Below are 20,718 nucleotides of genomic sequence, written 5' to 3'. Positions count from 1 at the left end.
TTTAGAGAAAACACAGCCGATCTATTTTTTTTTTTTTAATTGGACCAGTTCTAGGGAGCAACATTTAGCATTTGTGTCTGGACTAGTACTGCGGCTTGAACTTTTTATTAAGCATTCAATTGCCATTCAAAGGTCGAAGCAAGAGTAAAGCAGCTCTTGTTAGTTTTGGGTTACTTAATATATTTGTACCAAAATAACTTGTGATGACACGTCAACTTAAAACTAGTTGAATGACTCATATACCGTGACTTGAGGTGTTAAGTGTGATTTTTATTTTCACTTTAAAAAGTTCTTGGGGATGGTGTGAACATGCTGTATATCGCGCTGGTTGTGGTGGGGGGGGGGGCTCGGGGGCGAATTACGGTACAAAAACAAAGTTAAAGATATGTTATTTACAAAGCCGTCATAACGCATATCATATTTCATTATCAACCATCTGATTCATTACCTCATCGGTATCATCCTTCATTCATCAATGGACGCCTGGAAACAGAAAATTCGTCCAACTGCTGCAAACCTGGACATTGGAACTTTTACGACGTTTAGCAAGTGCTCATGGGATATGTCGTCTGCCGTCGGGCTAAACATTCCCACTTCAGTCCACTGGCATCGCTCAACTAAAAATCGCAGAGAGCTGCTTTAAGTGAAATAAAAAAACAGAATCCAACAATTTCCTTTAGACAAACGACCTGTCTTCGCCCTTCAAACGTCAACCTTCCATCCAGACGGGCAATTTCGCAAAACCTTTCGATCTGGTGTGTATTTCCCAACGTATCATTGTCTCCCGACCAAGAAAAAGTGCATTACACTTTCCAAAACATCTACTTATTTGAACTACAGCCTGCACAAAACACAGCCTTCAGGAAGTTGAAAAGATGCCAAAAGACGTTTCTCTTAGTTTTTTTCCGCGGCACAAAAGCTTCATCCAGGCTTTGTGAAAAGTGACTGTCGGCAGGTTTTCTCCGCCGGTCCATATGCTCCCTGTATTTAAGGGGTGATGATGTCAGCTCCTGGGGCTCGGAGTGGTCATTATCTGGGGGACACCACAGCATCCAGTGGTTAAGGTCACCCGACACACACCTCATGTCCACATGTTCCGGCAGAATGACAGGAAGTTAAATGTGTAATCTTCTCCGAGCCCGGGATGTGTCGGGACCATCCAGAGCAGCCATTATAGCACTTTATCCGAGGGCCGCATTGAAAATAACCACTATTCCAGAGGAACTAAATAAAATCACAGCTTTCTCGTCATCGTCCTGCAGAACATCCTGGAGGACTTGAAGTTCACAAAGCTCCTGTAAAATGTCTTTGTGGATCTGGCTTTTGATCAGTCGACAACTTTGTTAGGTCTGAAACCGTTTTCTTATTGACTTAGTTTCAAACTTACTTTCTTTAGCTATTTGTGTATTTTTCATAGTTTGAACCGGTTTTAGACTGTTTTTATTTTACTCCACTCTCACAGGCAGCGTTTGTGTATCGTTTTTAAAGAAACATTTTCTGATTTGGTTATTTGTTTAAATGTTTTGTTTTGCCTTTTCCCGAAACTTGCAATGATTTATTTTAATTCAGGCATCTTTTGTCATTATCAGTTTTCTTTAATTTCCTTTATCCAGTTTTCTTGATTTCCTGTAATAGCCTTTTTTTTTCTAAAAAATTTAGTTTTTTTTCAATTCAATATAAACATTTTTTTAACAGTATAATAACTAATTAATCGTTAAAAAAAAGAGTTATTATAATTAAAGAAAAAGGCAATAGTAATAGTAATAATAACAATTCTAAATATAGTAGTACAAGACAAAACGAAAACAAACCAAAAGCTTAAAGGTATAGTTCACCCAAAACTCAAATTTTGCATTTCATGAGTTGGGATTATTTGAGTAATCTGTTCCTTTTAAGAGTTATAGACAAAAATATTTGTTCATTTTAATGTAGCGACAAGGGCTCAGTTGTCTTCATCTTCATCCAAAAAGACACTTAAAAACATCCAAACTCCTCCATACATGGTCTGTAACATCCATCTTGTATTGATGTCTCGACAGTAACAATTTTTCCGGACTTAAAACCTAATAGTATAATAATATTTGATGCTCGTTTGTAACAGAGGTTTAAACAATGTCATGCTACACAATCAGGAACAAGAACAAGACAAGCAAGAATCCCAGTCCATTATCCCCTTATTGATCAAACATGTCAAAAGAACCTCTTAAAAGAGACAAAAATATTATGTTCGAAGTCCAATAAACGTCTTTCTTCTCACTTGCGCAGCTATTTCGGCTCGTTCCACTTTGAGTCTCTTCCAGATGGCCGAGCTTCTGACCCCGTCTGTGAGGGCGAAAACTCATTTCACAACACATGTTGTTCTTTCGGTCGCTACTCGCAGTGGGTGACCACAGGTGAGACTTGTTGAACCAAACGTGTTACAAAAAGGAAAAGCAAGAAAAAAACAAAATATTTGATTTTAGTCAAATGGACTGAATAAAAACATCGAAATGAATGGATCAATTAGGTGTTTCACGGGCTGTGGGTGTTTTCGGAATCCTTGAACGATGCGGTCTACAGAGGGTCGAACACATTTTTTTTTGGAGCGTGGGAGGTGATGGCTGTGTGACTCCACTCCCCTAAAAAAAAGTTTCTTCTTCAACTCCGAGCTGTCAATCAGTCGGTATTCAACGCAGACGCAGGACTGGTTCAATTCAAAGATGAGGAAACGGAGTGTTAACTCGGAGCACCTTCCTTCGCTGCCATCTCGTTCCGGGCTGAGATGCTTCGAGGGGCTTCTCTCCTTCTTCCTCCTCGTGCTCCCTGGCTGCGAGTCCTCCTGCATCGCTATGCTGCTCGCGTTTACACTGCTGATCCCTCTTTATGAGGACATGAGTTTCAATGCTTTTATCCCCCACCTTCACTTGCAAATATGCCAGCATTCACTTTCTACTCTCCAGCTTTAGAGAGCCGTGGGAAGCCTCTAAAGAGGAAGTCAATAAAAGGCTATAAACATGCATGAGCTTAAGTTTGCGCTTTTCTATGCGTCTTTTTTAAACTCTGGGCCCTTTTTTCAGGGGAGGAAGGAAGGACGCTCCAGAAGAGCGCCGCTGAGAAGTAAATTATTATCAGCCCAGCTCAGTCATTCAGTCCAATTTGGCAAAATGACGGCAAAGAGATAAATGCTGCTTATTATGACCACTGAGCGATGATCACCAGCGGAAACTTAACATCCACCATGGCTTAGAAAGATGTGAAACAGCCGTGTATGAACTCATCATGTCCAGTGGTTCCCAAACTGTTTTTTACCGTCGACCGGTTTAATCTCGGGCATTAAAATTCACAGACCGACCTAGGGATAAAATCAATCTGAAACAGCTTGTGTTTTCACTCATTTTTCACTAGTTTACAGGGTTTATTTTGTGACTAAACTTCACTTAAACAAGCGTATTGCCGTGTCAAGAGTCACAGGTTAGGAATCTGACTTGTGAACTCAAAGAAGAGACATGAGGGATGAGAATAGGTTTAAAAACGACTTTACCTGTACAAGGAGAGTGATACAGAACCTTCTCATTGAATGTCCCAGGTTCACTTTGAACCAATAACTGTTTTAGTCACAACTTCTAGTTCATCTTAAGTTATTGATTGTCAAAGTTCACAATTGGAAAAGCACAGACTAGTATGAACTGCAGATGAACAATCAAAGGATAGTTTTCTTATCGCTAATCTAAATAAACAAGGTTTTTACCCCGGATCAAAGGTTGTGGATCACTGATCATATCCACTCTGAGCTTTTTTTTTAAGAGACTATAAATCAAAGAGGAAAAGTTTGGAGACAAGGGATGATTTCCTCTTCATCTCCAACAACCCGGCTCGAAGGCAAGTCCGCATTCAAGTTCCTGAATGTTTTTAACATGGGTACAGAAAGATCTAATTGAAGAGAAGAAGCACTTTTTTTTTTATAGTAATCCCTCTTTCCCACATGGTGTCAGTGGATGCGCCCTCAGCTCCACGGGTGATGTCTAGGGGAGTGGGGGGTGAGTTTTTATCTTGTGAGAAATACACAGACGTGTTTTTGTTTAAAATAAAAAATATAAAAATAAAAAAGAACAGAGCAGCTCCTCATTGAAGTTTCTTTTCCACTCAAAAAGTCCCTTTAGAGACGTGAACATGTCTCCAGATCGTCTTTGATGTCTTCCACTCCTGAAGCTCTTCAGTTGTTCCTCTTCGGTGCTGAATACGTCTACCCCGACAGGGGTTTGTAAATGGGGAACACCAGATGGTGAGACGGGTGTGCTGTGACCGTCGTGTGCTTGTCGTCTGTGGGCAGGTTAGACACGAATTACATCAATAATGTCCGCATTTATGCAACAATTGGTTACAAAAGTTGGATGGCCATGTGCAGAACCAGATGTGTCCACAGGAGGCGATCTCTACTTCACCTTTGACACTTTCATTAAATATCCAACAATATTTGATTTTATTCACAATTCAAGGATTCAGGATGTTTTTTGTAGTTCCATTCAAATTCAAGTACCTGTTTGAACACAGACCAGATTGTTCTCAAAGTTTCCAATAGAAGCATGAATAATCATTTTAAAAAAGGTTCTGAACACACACTTGCAGTGATGAGTTTATAAAGAGGGAGTGAGCAAATAAGAAGGAGCAGTGTTGGAATTTGTGAGCAAGTTGTTTTCAGTCAGATTTTTTTTTTAAGTGGGTAGATAGACAGTGTTCTTTCACATTAAGATACAATATTCCTTTATTTTTCCCACAGAACAAACATCAATAGAAACACATTAAAACATAAAAAAACATATAATTAAATGAGAAATAACAATTAAAATAACAAAATAACATACTACTACACAATGGAAATATAAGTAGTGGTGCAGGGGAAAAAACACAAATATAAACAAACATAGATATATAAGAGGCTCTACCAAAGCAGCTTAAAAATGTGAGTGAATTACATAATAAGTGTAGATTTGTCAAATAGTTAAAATGTATTATCTCAGTTTGATTATTTGTGTTTTATTAAAGTTATTATGTTTTTTTAAAAATCCAGTTTTTATGAGGGTTGTTGCAAGAACTGATACTTCAGTACCGCAACGATAGCAGCTTTTTTTGGTACTGAAAGTATCGAATACACGTGTTCTTGGCGCGTTAGTTTACACATGTGAGCCCGGAATGGAACCTCTGCCATCTTTAAAACAATGACATCTGATATTTGAGTTAAAATCATGTTAAACGTGTTTCGGATGAAACTCCTCGAACCAACAAACACTTGTTTACAGAGTTCAAGGTGAGTGAGTTTCAGTTCGATATAACTTGTGTCACGTTAAACTCACAACCAACAAGCGTTCTTAGAGTAGTTATTATGAGTGATGGTCTGAGCAGTCATTATGTTCCTCTAGATGGCGGTCGCTCTACTATTTTCTTTTGTTTTTAACAACTGTTCTAATGAAAATTACATTATTTTTAAAGTGATGTCGCCACCTACTGATGTCTAAACAACATGACACTGTTCCATGAAGCTCCACTAGTTATTAGCGCTAGAGAAACACTTAGCTACAGCTATACTGACAAAAGAACATTACGTTAACTTACATTTGATGATAAAGTTATTTAATGTAAAAATATGAGACGCTTTCTGACGGTTGCTAAACTAATGTTATTTGAAATAAGGTAAGGTAAGGTAAAACTTTATTGATCCCTCAGGATTGTTTTATATTTTCCCCTTTTCCTTTTCAGTGATAATGTATTGGACTTATAAATTGTACAATAATAAAAATGTTACCATCACAACTCTTTGAATGTAAAATGATTGATCAATGGTTTTCTTTATTAAATAAAGTTGTTTACTTCAAAGTAAAGCTACTTCTTTTTTTAACCATGGTATCAAAAAGTATCTGCATTGGAAATTATCCTTGAAATTTGACAACCCTAGTTATTATATTGTCTGTTTTTTATTTCACAGTCAAAAATGTAAGTGGAAAAAAGGCAAAAAAAACGAATTGATGGCAGTTTTCTAACAATTCTATAAACCAAGGCCACCATGAACACTTGTTGACATGAGAAGAGTTTGAAACCTGAGCGTCTGGTGTGAGGTTTTTAGTTCGACTTGAGATGAAAACAGAATTACATTTGCAGTTAATTATGAAGCAATATATTCACGTGAAGTTCCCGAGGAAAGGATCAGCCTTGATGAGCTCAAACGTCAGGCGGAGGCCGTCCATCACTTCTCTCGTCACGACAGAACAAACACCCTTGTACAACAAGTCCTCGTCTCTATCCGATCGCTTGTATTTATTTACTGCCGAGGACTTTAATTCACATCAACTCTCGGAGCCATAAACTATGAAACATTATCTCGGAGTAAATAACTTCATTTGCCGCTAACAAGTGTTGCTGCATGAGTTATTCCAGCGGGAGGCTGCAGTTCGACTGCATATCTGAAGGTGCGTCAGGAAGTGATGCGTGTTTCTGTATCTGGTGTTTCACAATAAAAAACACTTTAGTGCAGAATAAAGTTTAATTTGAGATCAAACATTCATCACATTTCCTTGCCCCTGTTGCTCATAGTGATTGACAGCGATGTTTCCCTTCTCTTAATAGAAAATAATAAGTGATGTGTTTGTAAGTTTGTGATGGGGAATATCCCAGCTGCACAGGGCGAGAGGCAGCGGCACACCCTGAAAAGTAGTGATGGTATGGTGAAGCTTCATTAAGCAGTGTCATTATTATCATGAGTCCACTAGATGGCAGTCTCTGCACTATTTTCCTTTGTTTTGAACAACTTTTCTAATAAAACATGACATCATTTTTAAACTGATGGCGCCACCTACTGACCTTGTAACAACATGACACTGTTTCGATAAAGGACAGCACCGTATCGATTTAATTTTTTCACCCCAAAAAATAAAGAACCTTGGTTACCAACATACATGTTTATAGTATAGTCAATAAGGTGTATTTAAAATAGAAATAATTCAATTTTTACTTACATTTAACATGCAAATATTCACAGCATGTGAATGATTTGTTCATTTTGTGAGTTGCAGTTAAAAGTCTGTCCACTAGATGGCGGTCATCACATTCTCCGCAGCTAAAGGAACAATGCAATATCCAGGCGATGACTGAGGACGAGAGGAAACACTCGACTCCAGTAGCTGTTTTTTTAATTGATGTTTGGACATATTTTGGTTTCAAAACAAATGAAAGCAGTTACGACTTTATCAAGAGTCATGTGGTCTGTAAATTCTGCAACACCAGAGTCAAGTCCTCGACAATACTACAAATGTTTTGCTCCACCAGTATCGAACTATATCGTATCATTGTCCCCGTATCGTGGTACTTATCGTATCGTAAGATTAATACCAATTGCGCATCTAACAAAGTTCCGATAAATGAAAAAGCTTTGTTGATTTTTTTTTGTTCATGTTTTTATGACCTTCAGAAACAGAAGGCATGAGTTTTTGTTTGGCTTCATTTAAATCTTCTTTGGTTTTGTCAAAAGTGGTTTGTTTGCTAATGAATAGTCGTTGCTTTTGTATTTGTCTTCGTCATAGAATGTCTGAATGTATTTTACCTTAATATTTCTGTGTGGCCAAAAAATGATAATTGTTATCATTTTAATCGGCATCAGACAGAATTTCGACTCATGAAAACAAATTTAAATCTTATAGTTTATTTGATGTTTACTTTCGAGGCCATTCTTTTTTTTCATTATAAATCATGCTTTTACTGCAACCTCACAGCAAGAAGGTCGCTGGTTTCCATTAGGCTTGATTTTAGAGAGAACCTCATCTACATGATGCAGAGTTTGAATGTCCTCCTTTTGCTTTCAGACACTCTGGTTTCCTCCCACGATGGGAGAACTAACATCGATTAATTGAAGACTCTAAATTGCCTGACGGTGTAATCATGTACAAGTTGCTTTTTTATCTTTATTTGTGCCCTATGATGGAATATCAAACTGTCCAGGGTGTCCCCCGCCTTTCGCCCAAACTAGCTGGGATGGAACCATGTTCCCTGTGAGACCAATAACGGTATAAGCGTGGGTATTTAAATGAAAAAACACTGTCAAAAACAGACAAAGGAACGTTGAGAACAGAACTCAATCATTGCTTAGTCTGTCAAAGTAATAAAGTGTTCATACGTTTTACTAATAAATGATTGTTTTAATCCATAAAAATGTATGATTTGGGATAAAATTACAATTAATTATTCATACTTTTTTTGAGTGTGATGAATTTTAAAGCATCTACTGTGTGTAGATCTTAGGTAAGGAATATTTTTTGAGGTCATGCAAGTTTTTTACTAGATTAAGTTGATTATTTTAACAAGAATCATGAGGAGGGAGTGAAACCTGGTCAAACATGGGAGCAACTCCACTCCACTTTGAACCGCTACAGGACTCTTAATCTGCACATGATGTTAACTTTACTCTAATTAAAGAATCAAAATCTTTAAGTCTGTCAGCGCCACCTACTGACCAGCAGACTACCATGTGGGAAAATTATTTAGGAACAGAATTCACGACAGAAGCGTGGACTAAATGTGTAAACACCATCTACACTTCAGTATCAATAGATACATTAAAAGTAAAACTATGTTCCTTTTTATCCAGATTTCAAATCTGCGTCAAATGCAAACAATCAAAGGTTACTCTGGGTTTTTATTCTGCTGTAGATCCTGGGACAGCCATTTTCAGTGGCTCCCAACCATTGGAACATTTACATGATTCATGTGAAGTCACTTATTTACTCGTTGGCAAAAACCCTAAAAAAACACCTGATGTCCAAACACAGCGTTTTCCATTCAACAAAATAATGTTTTGTCAAATTGACAAACATTGAGAAATCGAGTTCACAAAGTGAGATCATGGACCTAAAGAGTTAAACTGCAACAGACTACCTGACCTTGCCTTGATATTTGTATCAAACCTTTTTATTTTAATCACATTTATGATCCAATCAATATCTCATCAAAACACACAGGGACAGCTCGGAAAACACTCTTTTTGAAACTCAAATTAAACTTTAACTAGACTGAAAATATTAGCAAGTATTGCGAGAAGGTTCCAGGTCATACTGGGTAGAGAGAGGCAGCTCTGTGTGGAATCAGGAACGTTGTCTTGATAGTTGGAGAGCTAACTGATTTAAGTTGAATATTTATCTAAAATGTTTTAAGTAGAATGTTCAACAATTTATGTTTGTATTGACAAATAATGTATCGTTCAACATAATAAACTTTCCTGAAAAAGAAGACTAAGATAGTTATTTAGTTGGGTAAACACAGTATTTTTTTTTTTTTTAAATGATAAGCCATTGTCATGGTGCCTCCACAACTAGGGTAAACACTGAATCAAAGTAAACAACAATTATTTACTGGACTTTCAATTATTTTTGAATGCAGCCATTTTTTCTGGGTTTTTTCTACAATGTTTCATTTTAATATTTGCATTATTCAATCTATGTAACTAAAACAATTTTTTTTTAAAAGGTTTGTTTTTTAAACACACATAAATGTATACTGTGCTATAAGTCATTGCTGAAATCCACTGCTAATGAGTGGTGCACATTCCATTCAAAAAAAATCGAAAATAGACAAAAACTAAAAATTAAAAATTAACACTGAGAACATGTGTTTCAATAGCATTTCTACTGTACCATAATTGTTTCAAATGCAAATCTAAAACACTGAGAAAAGCTCTTTTCCCCTCCTAGCACAAAATATAACCACCACGAAAGTAACTGCATTTTTCCCTCCTAAAAAATTGAAAAAAGGTCAAAGATTGGGGACAACAGGACAGGAAGTCTTCTTATAGCAGACATTGGAATTCCAATCTCTACTAGTAGAGTCATGGACTCTACTGGATTCCAGTCTCTACGTTTCTGATTGGATCATTTAAAAATAGATATTTTATATTTTAGTGCTGGGTATTTTGTGTGTTTTCTTTTAGTTGTGTTTTTTTTAATGTATTTTTGGCAGGGGATGTTTAGGGGGGAGGGGGCATGGTCGAGGGTTTTGTCTTGCTTTCTGAAAGATTTAAAATAAAATAAAATATAAACCCAAAAAAACAACTATTCAGAGTCATCAGAGAACCTGGCTGAGCACATAGCTCTTGTGTGCACATTTGTAAAGTCGACAATATATAAAAAGTCCTGAATCAAAGTCCGTCAAAGGAAAGCGTTCTAGCAAATATATTGAATGTATAACTGCAGTTTGAACTCAGGTGGAAATAATCTAAAGGGGGGGGGCTCTGAAACAAACAAGCAAACAAACCAAGGTGACACGACGTCTACGCAAGTCAATAGTCAGTACGTGGGAAAGAAAGGAGAGAGAAAAGAAGAAGCTAAAGCAGATTACATGCCCAGTGGGTCATGGAATATTAGGGGCTGTCGTTTCGGAGAAAAATATTAACTTTGTTCATTGAGACTGCAGCAGAGAGAGAGCAGATGATCACAGGAGCTAAATGAGATTCACAGGCTCATCCCTGGTCGGGCACAAAGCCCACTTCAACTGAGACGAGGCCAGGAGAGATTGGGAAAGGTCAACACTGCAAACAGCAGAATATGAAGTAAAGGCGACGTTCCCGGGGAGGACGCGGGGATGTCGGGGAATGCGAAAAAAGGGAAGACAGAAGCAACGAGAAAACATCAGGGAGGACGAGAGTCAATGGAAACGGGGTGTCACATGACTGCTCAGATCATCTGCACTTCCTCGTCATCATGGATCATTTAAATGTAAATTCAAAGAGAAAAATATAATGACTTGAGCTGACCGGCCTCGAGCTTAATCACATCATGACGTAGATCTCATGAGTCATTTTTAAGTGTCTTAAAGGAGCTTTAAAATCCAATTCAATACTTCAGTTAACAATGATGCATGTTTGTGTCATGACCAACTTCTTCAAGGGGAAATAAAAAATAGTGTAAATTAAATTTAAACTCAGTTTTTTGATAAAATACATTTGAAAGGTTGTCAATTCTTGTTGAAATAACCTTATTTTTCAATAAATGTATAGAAAAATATCAATATTTCACTTTGAATGTTTCATTTTTGTTCTGTTTTACGGTCCAGTCATGCCGTCGACTTCCAAAATGAAGCCATTTTGCGTCTTGGAATATGAAATTAAACGTCTTTCGTCTTTCGAAATTTTGTTCTTTAGGTTTCTGTAGCATGTCAACACATAATTCTGCTTTTTAAGTCCTGGATAAGCTGCAGATCGTCAAGTTTCATATCCAATTGTTTCCTTCATTTAAGCGATCTGGGTTTCCTATCTTGTTCTAGTCATGGATTTGCAAGAGATTTTCAGGAATTTGCTCAACCTTCTCTTCTTTAAAAGTTTGGTAACAAATCTAAATTCTTTCGCTAAGTTTGTTTATTTGGGAGTTTGTCCAAATGTCGCATTGAAGACACCTGGGTGAGCGTATTCCAAGAAGCAAAAAGTGACTGGTATGTCTCGACCTGAAAACAGGCAAATAAAATATAAAATATTGATCTGTTTATAAACTTTCTTGGCCAAATTTTGGGACAAATCTCTCTCTATATAATATATAACAGAAAAGACAGCATCATAGATGACAAGAAGCGGGGCATCATGAATCATAGAAGAATAAATCACTTTTTTTCCCCTCATAATTGGCTCAATTAAAACAGTTCCTCCAGGAACATCTGGCGCGTCCCTCAGGCAGGATTAACTGCGGCTCTACACCAAATCTCTAACTCAAGACTGAGCTCCACTTGCCAAGATGGCAGTCACCGGATTCTCCCGCTAACGTCTTCATCCCACAAATCTCTCTCTCTCTGTGGTCAACTTGAGCGGCGTGATCACATGGGCGTCCAGCAGCTTCGGCTCGGGCTCGGGCGAGTATGCAAACGCGGCGTGACAAAAAGCAGGACGACAGCACGCGGGGGCAGCGGGGAGCTAATCTCTAAGCCTGTTCCTCTTGTCGAAGCACATTCGCCGTTGACTGGAGGCTTATCCCCGCAGATGTGTATCTGTCAACTTTTCTAAATAGATTTGTCCTTTTTTTACTGGATTATTCATTTGAGGCGGAATCGGACCAGGCAGCGAGAGAGCGTCTGAGGGGGACTTGAAGGTATACGCAAATGTGTGGTTCCCCCCACCGTGTCCTCCGACTGTGTTGGCGCTCGCCAACAGCTCAGTTTTTTTTCCTGCTGCTGATTATTCTAAACCACAGGAGATGCGTTCACGTGCCGCTTCACTGGCCTCCTGCAGATTTGACTGAACAGACAACTTATTATGTAGCTGAATGTTTTCCAAATGTATTTTTTTCAGATGCGTCACCTTGTCTCGGTGAACATGAGGTGCAGTTGAAATCAGGAATTAAATCCTCCTCCTTGGCTGCGGCGAATTGGCTCGAGCCTATTTTAATGGCAACAGAAACAAATGTTGTATGTTCTTTTGTTTTCTGAGTCCTGTGATGCCTGTTGCTCTAAAAGCAGTTGCTGCTCATCACACAATTACCACCTCAACAGCAGACCTTAAAGCCACCTCTCCTGCAGCAACAGGCGCCAGATTATAGATTAAACCCTCTTTGATTATTTCTGTTTTTGTCTGTTGTTTGGTTGTTAACATCAGCACTTGGGTCAAGCTCTAGTCTAAACCCCACAGAATTAACATTAGTTGAACTTTTGTTTTTAAAGATTAACTAAAGAGGAAACCCAACTTTCCTGACTCACTCCTCATCATGACCAAGTTCTCCCCTGTCTGAAATCTGGGCGAACAAGAGGTTACAAGAGTGGAGCCCATTATGACGTAATAAAGGCTTTACTCCGCCTCCAGCCAGCTGTAATCACGCCCTGTTTTTTTTATACAACGAGTCCCTTTGAGGTGGAGACTTCCGGGATTGATGACGCACGGTGACAAACCACGATGCCAATCACAGTAGAGTGGGTGTGGATATGGTAAACAAACAACAAACATTTAATCTCCAGAAAAACTGTGTTTTTTTCAAGTGGGCGGGGCTTAAGCACATTTTCTAATGTAAATAGTTTGTAAAAACAGACACATACAGATGATACAATAGAGTCTTGGATCCATTTAAGAGACACTTAAATCAACACATTAAATGCTTAAAAAAATGAAAGGAACTAGTGTGATGGAGACCCACAGTGATCTCAACAGTAACAAAATGAGATTTTGAGTAGTCTTAACTGGCATTTGTTTTCAAGTGGGGAGGTTTGTTCAGCTGGTATTACAGCTGCTATAGAATAAGTGAATTCACACACAATCGCAGACGTACTGTACATAATGAGGGAACTTCGAGGATCAGCAGCGTTCGCACCGACACTGGAGAGATTTTTTTTTTTTTATTCCAGAAGATAAAACGTGATGAAACACTTGAGCAGCACTGACCTCAGACAGAAATAGAGTCAAGAGAAGAAATATTGACACGCAGATCATCTCTTGGAAGAGGTTCTCCACGGGGAGACGGGAAACAGATTTGCGGAGCTAACTAGCATCGGTCCACACGACGTCACATGGTGTTAAAACGGGCTTGACGGGTGTTGACTTGAAGTGTTCCTATCACGGCGGCGCGAACATAATTGTTGGGACGAGTCAGTTTTGAGGGATTACACTGAAGGTGAACAGATACCGAGATGTTGAATCTTTTTTTGTTCTATTGATTATTACTGTCTGAAAGGTGTTTTGAAAAAAGATGGTGCTTTTCTCTGAAGTAAAATTAGCTGGTGACTGTTTAGACCCTCGTTTCAGTCAAGTTTACCTACAAAATAAACCTTTAAACTAGTGAAAAATATGTTATATGAAGGTCGGTCTATGGATAGAATGCCCACATAAAACTGTGGTGCAAAAAAGGTTGGTTTTATAAAGTGGGGGCTGGCAGAGGTGCCTCAGGAAATTGGGAGGGGGAAATGGAATTGAATATAATTTGATATAATATAAAATCTGTTTCAACAATTCGCCCTGAACCTACAACAAATCTTCGGATTTCTAAGGTTCTGATCGTACGTAACCAGCAGTGACGATGTAACACTGCGTCAACCTGGCTGTTTAGGCTAGCTTGTAGCTAGCTAGTAAGAAGGAAATGTACAGGTTTCTGATAGTGATGGTCTGATGAAGCTTCATGAAGCAGTGTCATTATTTTCAAAACCCACTAGATGGTGGTCTCTGCACTATTTAATTGTTTTGTTTTGAACAACCATTCTATGGAATCATCGCATATTATATGTATATAATAATCATTCTTAAACTGATGTTGCCACCTACTGACCTCTAAACAACATGACACTGTTTCGTGAAGCTTCATCATACCATCACTAGTTTCTGACGGACCAAAAAAAGATGAAAGGAGCAGAACAACCGGCACTGCTAAGGAAGCTACTGCTGTTAGATAAGATCTCTGAAAATAGGAAGCAGCATATGTCAAGTTTGTTTTTACAAACGTGCAGAAAAATTGCCCAGATTTCCATAACAAACAAACAGAACTGAAAAGTGAATCATCAAAACTTTAAAAGTTAATGATTCTGTGTATATTTTTGAAGCATTTACAGAGTATTACAAAGGGGGTCCCCAGCCATATGCTAATGGTGTTGATAATATCCCAATAACAACATGATTTCTTCTCCTTTGGTCAGATGAAAGTGTATCATCAACAAATTTCTACCCTTGACATTATAGCAGCTGAATGACAGAAAAAAAGACCAATAGAAGTTTCTAGCTACTAACACAGCAGGTCCATATCTCCTTGTGGGCTTGAGGACCTTCTATCAGGACGCCTTGACAAAAATTGCACGGCAATCATAAGCCTCTTGGTGTAGGTCATGAGGAGCATGCAAGTACAGCGTTATCGCCGCCTAATTGACAGTTCAATAGCAGCCCTGCTTCACACGCCGCAGTGATACTGTAGACTCCCCGGCTCAGCAGCTCGCTCATGCGCCAGAGTGCTGAGAGTCGCTTCCTCCCAGGCTCATCTTTCTCGCTGCGAACTCTGCTACCGCTGGTTTAACTTTAAAAGCTCGTCTGAGGCCCAACGGGTGCTGCGACGCCTAAATGTTTAATACGCCACAGTGATAGAGGAGACTAATTGTTTTTGTTCAAGTGGGGAAGTCAGGAGGCAGTGGTCGCAAAAGAAAACGGATGATAACAGCATTAGAAAAGGAGAAAAACACTGAGCAAAGGCCTACCTCTGCCAAGTACCTCATTTAAAACTTTATTCAAAGAGAGCATCGATAAACAACTTGCATCTGTCAGGAACTGGGTTCTTAACCCCCTTCAGGGGACGACCTCAACCGAAACCCTTCCCACTAAGCCAATATAGAAACAAGCTATGCCATCCAAGTTCTTAGAGGTAAGGTGTACATTTTAGGACTTCGCCAGGTCTCAGAGTGAAGTGTGAGGATTCAGGAAAACCTCATTTATCAAACCAAAAGGCTTTGGAAAAACCTCGGTCTCGTCCTTAGACGATGACTTACCCCCCTGAGATCACTAGCCCGGACAGCTTAGTTGGTAGTAGCGTTCACAGCTACGAACTAAGAAGGATGTACGATCTGACAACGTTTTTCGTTGAAACCTGACATCTTACCCGGAGACCTGACGATGTCCTAAAATGTACGCCGTACAGGGGTCAGACAATATTACCGTGCAACCCTAAAACAAAGTTTGCCAGGTAGTACTGTGTCATCCATTATCTGCTACTATCGCTTGTACCCAAGCTTAAGTGTTATAGCAGCTTTATAGCCAACATGGAGAGTCTGCCTTTTTTCTACATCTTTAATACCATACTGTGCAGTTTATTTTGATGTGTAGCCGGTCGTTTACTCGAGGGCTTTTCCATGGCAACGTACGTATTATTTAAGAATGAATGGATAAAACCAGCAGGCTTCCTGCCACATGTTGCATGTACTTAACAGTGTGCGAAACCTGTCAGAAATGTTTAAAACGAATGAATAGAAACTGTTTATCCAGTTTAAATTCTTGTTTTTCTTCGATCACAAAAACGTAGGCATGGAATGGAACAAAGACGTCTGCGCGGTATTCCTCGTTGATTATGTACAAAGAAAAGATGCATCCCAATATTTTTGTGTCTGCACCATTTTCCTTGCTATTCCCAGTACATGAGGCCCATGGTGAATCTGCGTAAGAATATTTATTTTCTGAAAAATATCTGAAGAAGGTTACAGACTCATCTTTTCTCCACCGATCATCTCTGGACTCCAAAAGCAATTTTTAAATGAACATTAAGGACACATCTTTACCACCCTACACAAAGATGACCAATATGACAGTTGTAGCAGAAAGAAGTTTCGTGGCGCGTTCTTAATAAAAACACGTTCGGCCCACACGCTCCCGGAATGGTATTGAGCATGAAGATGATATACGACCTTCAACACAGACGCTCATTACACACTCAGGTATGAAGAGGCGCATCCTAGATATCGCCGAGAAGAGCAGTGACCCCGGGGTCATTTAAAAATCCACCACGGTCACTTCGCCAGAATAGATGCATCTACGAGGCGCGGTGGGAGGCGGATGTGCCGGATGTGTCGGATGTGTCATCAGGCCACAGCTGGATACTGATGCCATTTCAAATTAGACGACTCGGAGAGATCAATCATCAGCTGAGATTTCCTGTAGAGAGAGCGGCAGGACCGCCAAAGGCAGCGCGCGCGACGAGGCCTGATAAAGAATATATACATCATTTGGTAAAGATGAACTTACAAGTCAGTGCTTGGAGTGAGCCCCACTAAGCAGCCTGGTTCAAGTCCTAACAGCTGCTCGAGTTCTCAGTAATGATCCCACTCTCGGGACCAGAAGCAAGTGACGATGCTGAGAAACACCGCTTTTGATTAATGTGATGAGACGGTTGTGGGAAGAACGAGCACTTGTTGATCCCTGAGAATTCATCAAACTCCCATTTTACTTACACATGCACACTCCCAGTTCAACAGCCTTTACATTAGAGTTCCCAGATTGTGATCGCGTACATGCATTAGAGTACCTAGAGGAAACTCTTTACCCACAAATGTAGTGAGTAAACCTACTAGAGGATAGTTCAGAAAAGACACTTACACATACCGTTCATTCATTCATTGACAACCGCTTTGTCCTGGGGTCGCGGTCGCGGGGAGACTGGAGCCTATCCCAGAATCATAGGGCAAGAGGCAGGGGACACCCTGGACAGGACGCCAGTCTGTTGCAGGGCACTTAGACATACCAATGAAGCCTATTTATTTTTTTAAATAAAGGATTTCGGCTTTTTATTACTTTAAGTTTATTTTATTTTTCATGCTGTTTTTTAAGTAAAGTACTTGGGGTAAACCATCGTAAAAAATGCATCATTTATTATTTGATTTCCAAAGTGAAAGAAATATTTATCGTGTTTATGTTTACTTTCATTTTAAAAGAACTTGGGAGTACTAGAAGTAAACCTCAAACAGTCTAATATTGTTTATGCAATCACTTAACTATTTATTTTTAATCCGATCAATGTTAACACATCATGGGAATTTCGATTGAAATCAGACCTGACCAACCAACAACACAAATACGATGACAATTGTTACAATTTGCAACACAATAGTGGAATATAGCTCAAGTTTAATATTCTAAAGCAACTTTAAACAGAATTAAACAGAATGTTTTGAGGGCTACACAAACCTTTCATGTGCACCTTGAAATTTTTTTACAGATAAAAAGTTCATTTTCATAAATGTTTTAACCTTCAAATAATTTGCATCAGTCATTTTTATATCCAGTAACTTTCAGATTGGGAATCTGTCACAATTTTCTTCTTTAATGTATATATTTTTTATTTTTTGATGGTTTCATCTGTAGTACTTAGAGAAACCCCACAAAAGAAAACTACATCAGGTAAAATACTTCATGATGGAGAATAATTGTATAATACTTTTTCTACCAGGTAAATGGGAGTACTCTGAGTAAACCAATTTTATAATTGCTTAGTCACATTTAACTCATTTTCACAAGTAACAGCCCTTTACATAAAACTTGGGCAGCACTTATTCTTATATGAAGTTCTGCAAGTGAAAACTGTGTACCAGGAGAAACATATATAGTAAAATACTTTTACACTTTTATACTTTTATATGTATATATGTATACTTTTTTATTATGTTTGTGTTAAACTGATCATTAGAGTACTATGAGAAAACCTCAGTTTAGAGTACATTTTTGCAATGTAATAACAGTAGAGTACTAGGAGAGGACCATAAGAGTTACCTTTAAAAATAAACACATTTTCAAAATAGCTATAAGGACCTCATTTATAAGCATTATTTGAATCAATTTTGAGTTTTGTACTTTTTAATTAAGTGGGGTACCTAAAGGAAACAAAACAAAATAACCACTGGAAAAGTTTTAACACACAAATAAAACTCTTTCTGTCAATTAATAATTCATGTTTTCTTTTAACTAAAATCCTAAAATGCCAAAATTCCCACAGACCACCAACTTTTGATGAAAAAAAGCCATTGATTTTAATGAAACATTAACACCCCTAAGGATACTGTCATAGGCAGATAGAACAACAAGGGTTTGAGAGAGATTGAATAAAAGTGGATTACCAAGAGGAAGCTTTAACATCAGCACCACCAGTGTGTGTCTTATTTGTTTGTTTTGTGGGGTTGAGAAAACTTTGAGGTCAACTTAACGTAAAAAGTAGAATAAATGTATTAACATTAAAACATGGTGAGGTACCTGGAGAAACCCCATGGTTTCCCTAAACAATTGTTTTTTAATTTTTTCAAACAAATGATCATAGGTTTCAACATAAAGTACAATGACATTTAGTTAAAGTAGATTACCCAGAGGAACCTTTAACATAAGCACCACCATTGTGTTGTTGTTTATTTGTTTGTTTGTTTGTATCTTTTTTTGGGGGGGGATAATTGTATAAACTTATAACATAAAAACAATGAAAAACATTAAAAATATCAATATTTTTATGCAGGTATTTAAACATGATGAGGTCAATTAACAAGGGGGTACCCTATTTTTTTTTCCAGTGAAACAAATGATGATAATGTTAATAAAATGTATGATTTAATTCCGCTGGATTTAGTCTATTTTCCAACATAGCAAAGTTAAGTGGAGTACCTGAAGGAAACCTGCGAACTCATTCAAATCAGTCGCAGGTTTAGGCACTATTTTAAATGGAGTACCCGGAGGAAACCAACAAGTGGCCCGAGCCTGGTTAAAAAAAACGCGTGGAACGGTTTAGACATCGGGAAGTTACCGAGGGGCCCCCCCTTTTCCACGGCAGCCCACCCCCCGTGTGTGCACCCAGGGCGGTGGCTGCACGCTATCGGGACAGCCCGCAGAGTTCCAGGGTCTTTGAACGCATCACAGCCACGCATTGACAACTTCACCACGCAGTTGTCATCTTCAACTTGACACCTGCGAAAACTTGCGCATTACCACGCACGGAGGAAAAAAATAAAAAATCAAATAAAAAATCCTCCTCAACTTCTCCAGCATTCCAGCACAAACAAAAGGCAGGTACTCTGGCGAGAGCATCACTCGCGGAGCCACACCACGCCCGTCTCCAGCCGCTCACCTTTCAAGACGCCCGCGCTGAGGCTGTAGAGGACGAAGAGCAGCTGCCGCTGGACCATCATATTCGGGGGTTTTCTCTCCTTTCCTCACGTCGACACTCCCGTCTGTCTTGTCTCTCTCTGACTGTCTCTCTTCTTATCCAGGTGACCGAGCCGGTGTCACATCGAGGACACTCTGCGGGTCCTTGCGCGCTGTCACGGATCCTGACTGAGGGGGAGTGAGTTGAAGCAGGACGGCACAGATGCTCGTCGGTACCAGAGCAGAGCCTGCCTCCCTTTATTACCTCCCTTTGACTCGCTGCAGAGAGCCAGATCCCGCCCACCCCTCTTGCTTTTTCGCTTCTTTTTTTTTTTGGGGGACTAATGAAGACGCCTCTCCAATAGACGATCTTTGTCTCGCGTAAAACCCCATCACTCGAGAAACTATTCTGCGAGATTAAATCTGCGTTTTAAGCGTTCATTCCCTTAATAAATATGATTTTTATGATGACTTTTTTATACTTGAAATTCTCAGGTGGTGATGCCACTTATTATAATTCATATTATAATAATAATTATTGTTATTATTATTTGTATTGGTAGTAGTATTCGTGTTGGTGTTGTTAATTGAATTACATTCTGAAAACAAGTTTAATATATATGCATAGATGTGCAGGTCAGCGGTCATTCATTGGATGGGGATCTGATCAATAAAAATAATAAAAAAAATATTGATGTAATGAAGGTCAAAAGTCAAATTAGGGGGGAAAATATATTAGATATCAATATGAAGATGGGTAAATATTGTGTAAATCTAATATTTTTTTTAAATAGACTTTAAGTTTTAAATTACGTTATTATATAAATGTTATATATATATATAAGTGAAAACCGGAGTACCTAGGGTAAACAAGCAAACACAATGCATCAAATTTTAGTTATTTAGGTTTTTCATTTCCAAAGTAAACCAGCTACTAATTAATCATTCTTAATCTCTTACTTTCTTATTCTTGCAGGCTTTTCCCTTATTTTCTGTGTTTTTCTCTGTGTTATCTTGATCTTTTTAGTATATCTTTTTTGAGTATTTTTTTTATTGTTTAAGCGCTTTGTGACCCTGGTCTAGAAAAGCGCTCTATAAATATAAATAAGTTACTAAATGACTTACTTAATTATTGTGATTACGTTTACTTT

General features: G+C 38.6%; 1 protein-coding gene across 2 annotated transcripts in view; it reads right to left on the bottom strand.

Annotated features, from left to right (window-relative positions):
- cadm2b (cell adhesion molecule 2b) overlaps positions 1-19,777 on the bottom strand; it is a 246,341-nt gene extending 226,564 nt beyond the window's left edge. For both annotated transcript variants that reach the window (XM_087795131.1, XM_087795132.1), the window contains exon 1: positions 19,551-19,777. In XM_087795131.1, the coding sequence (XP_087651257.1) occupies positions 19,551-19,611 (61 nt within the window). In that variant the 5' untranslated portion in view covers positions 19,612-19,777. The remainder of the gene's footprint in view (positions 1-19,550) is intronic.
- Between the last annotated feature and the right edge of the window lie 941 nt (positions 19,778-20,718).

The sequence above is a fragment of the Callionymus lyra genome, chromosome 7 (assembly GCF_982586985.1).
Source record: "Callionymus lyra chromosome 7, fCalLyr1.hap1.1, whole genome shotgun sequence".
In the NCBI taxonomy this organism is placed as follows: Eukaryota; Metazoa; Chordata; class Actinopteri; order Syngnathiformes; family Callionymidae; genus Callionymus; species Callionymus lyra.
The sequence above is the reverse complement of the archived record's forward strand: the minus strand, read 5'-3'. Positions and strand labels throughout refer to the sequence as shown.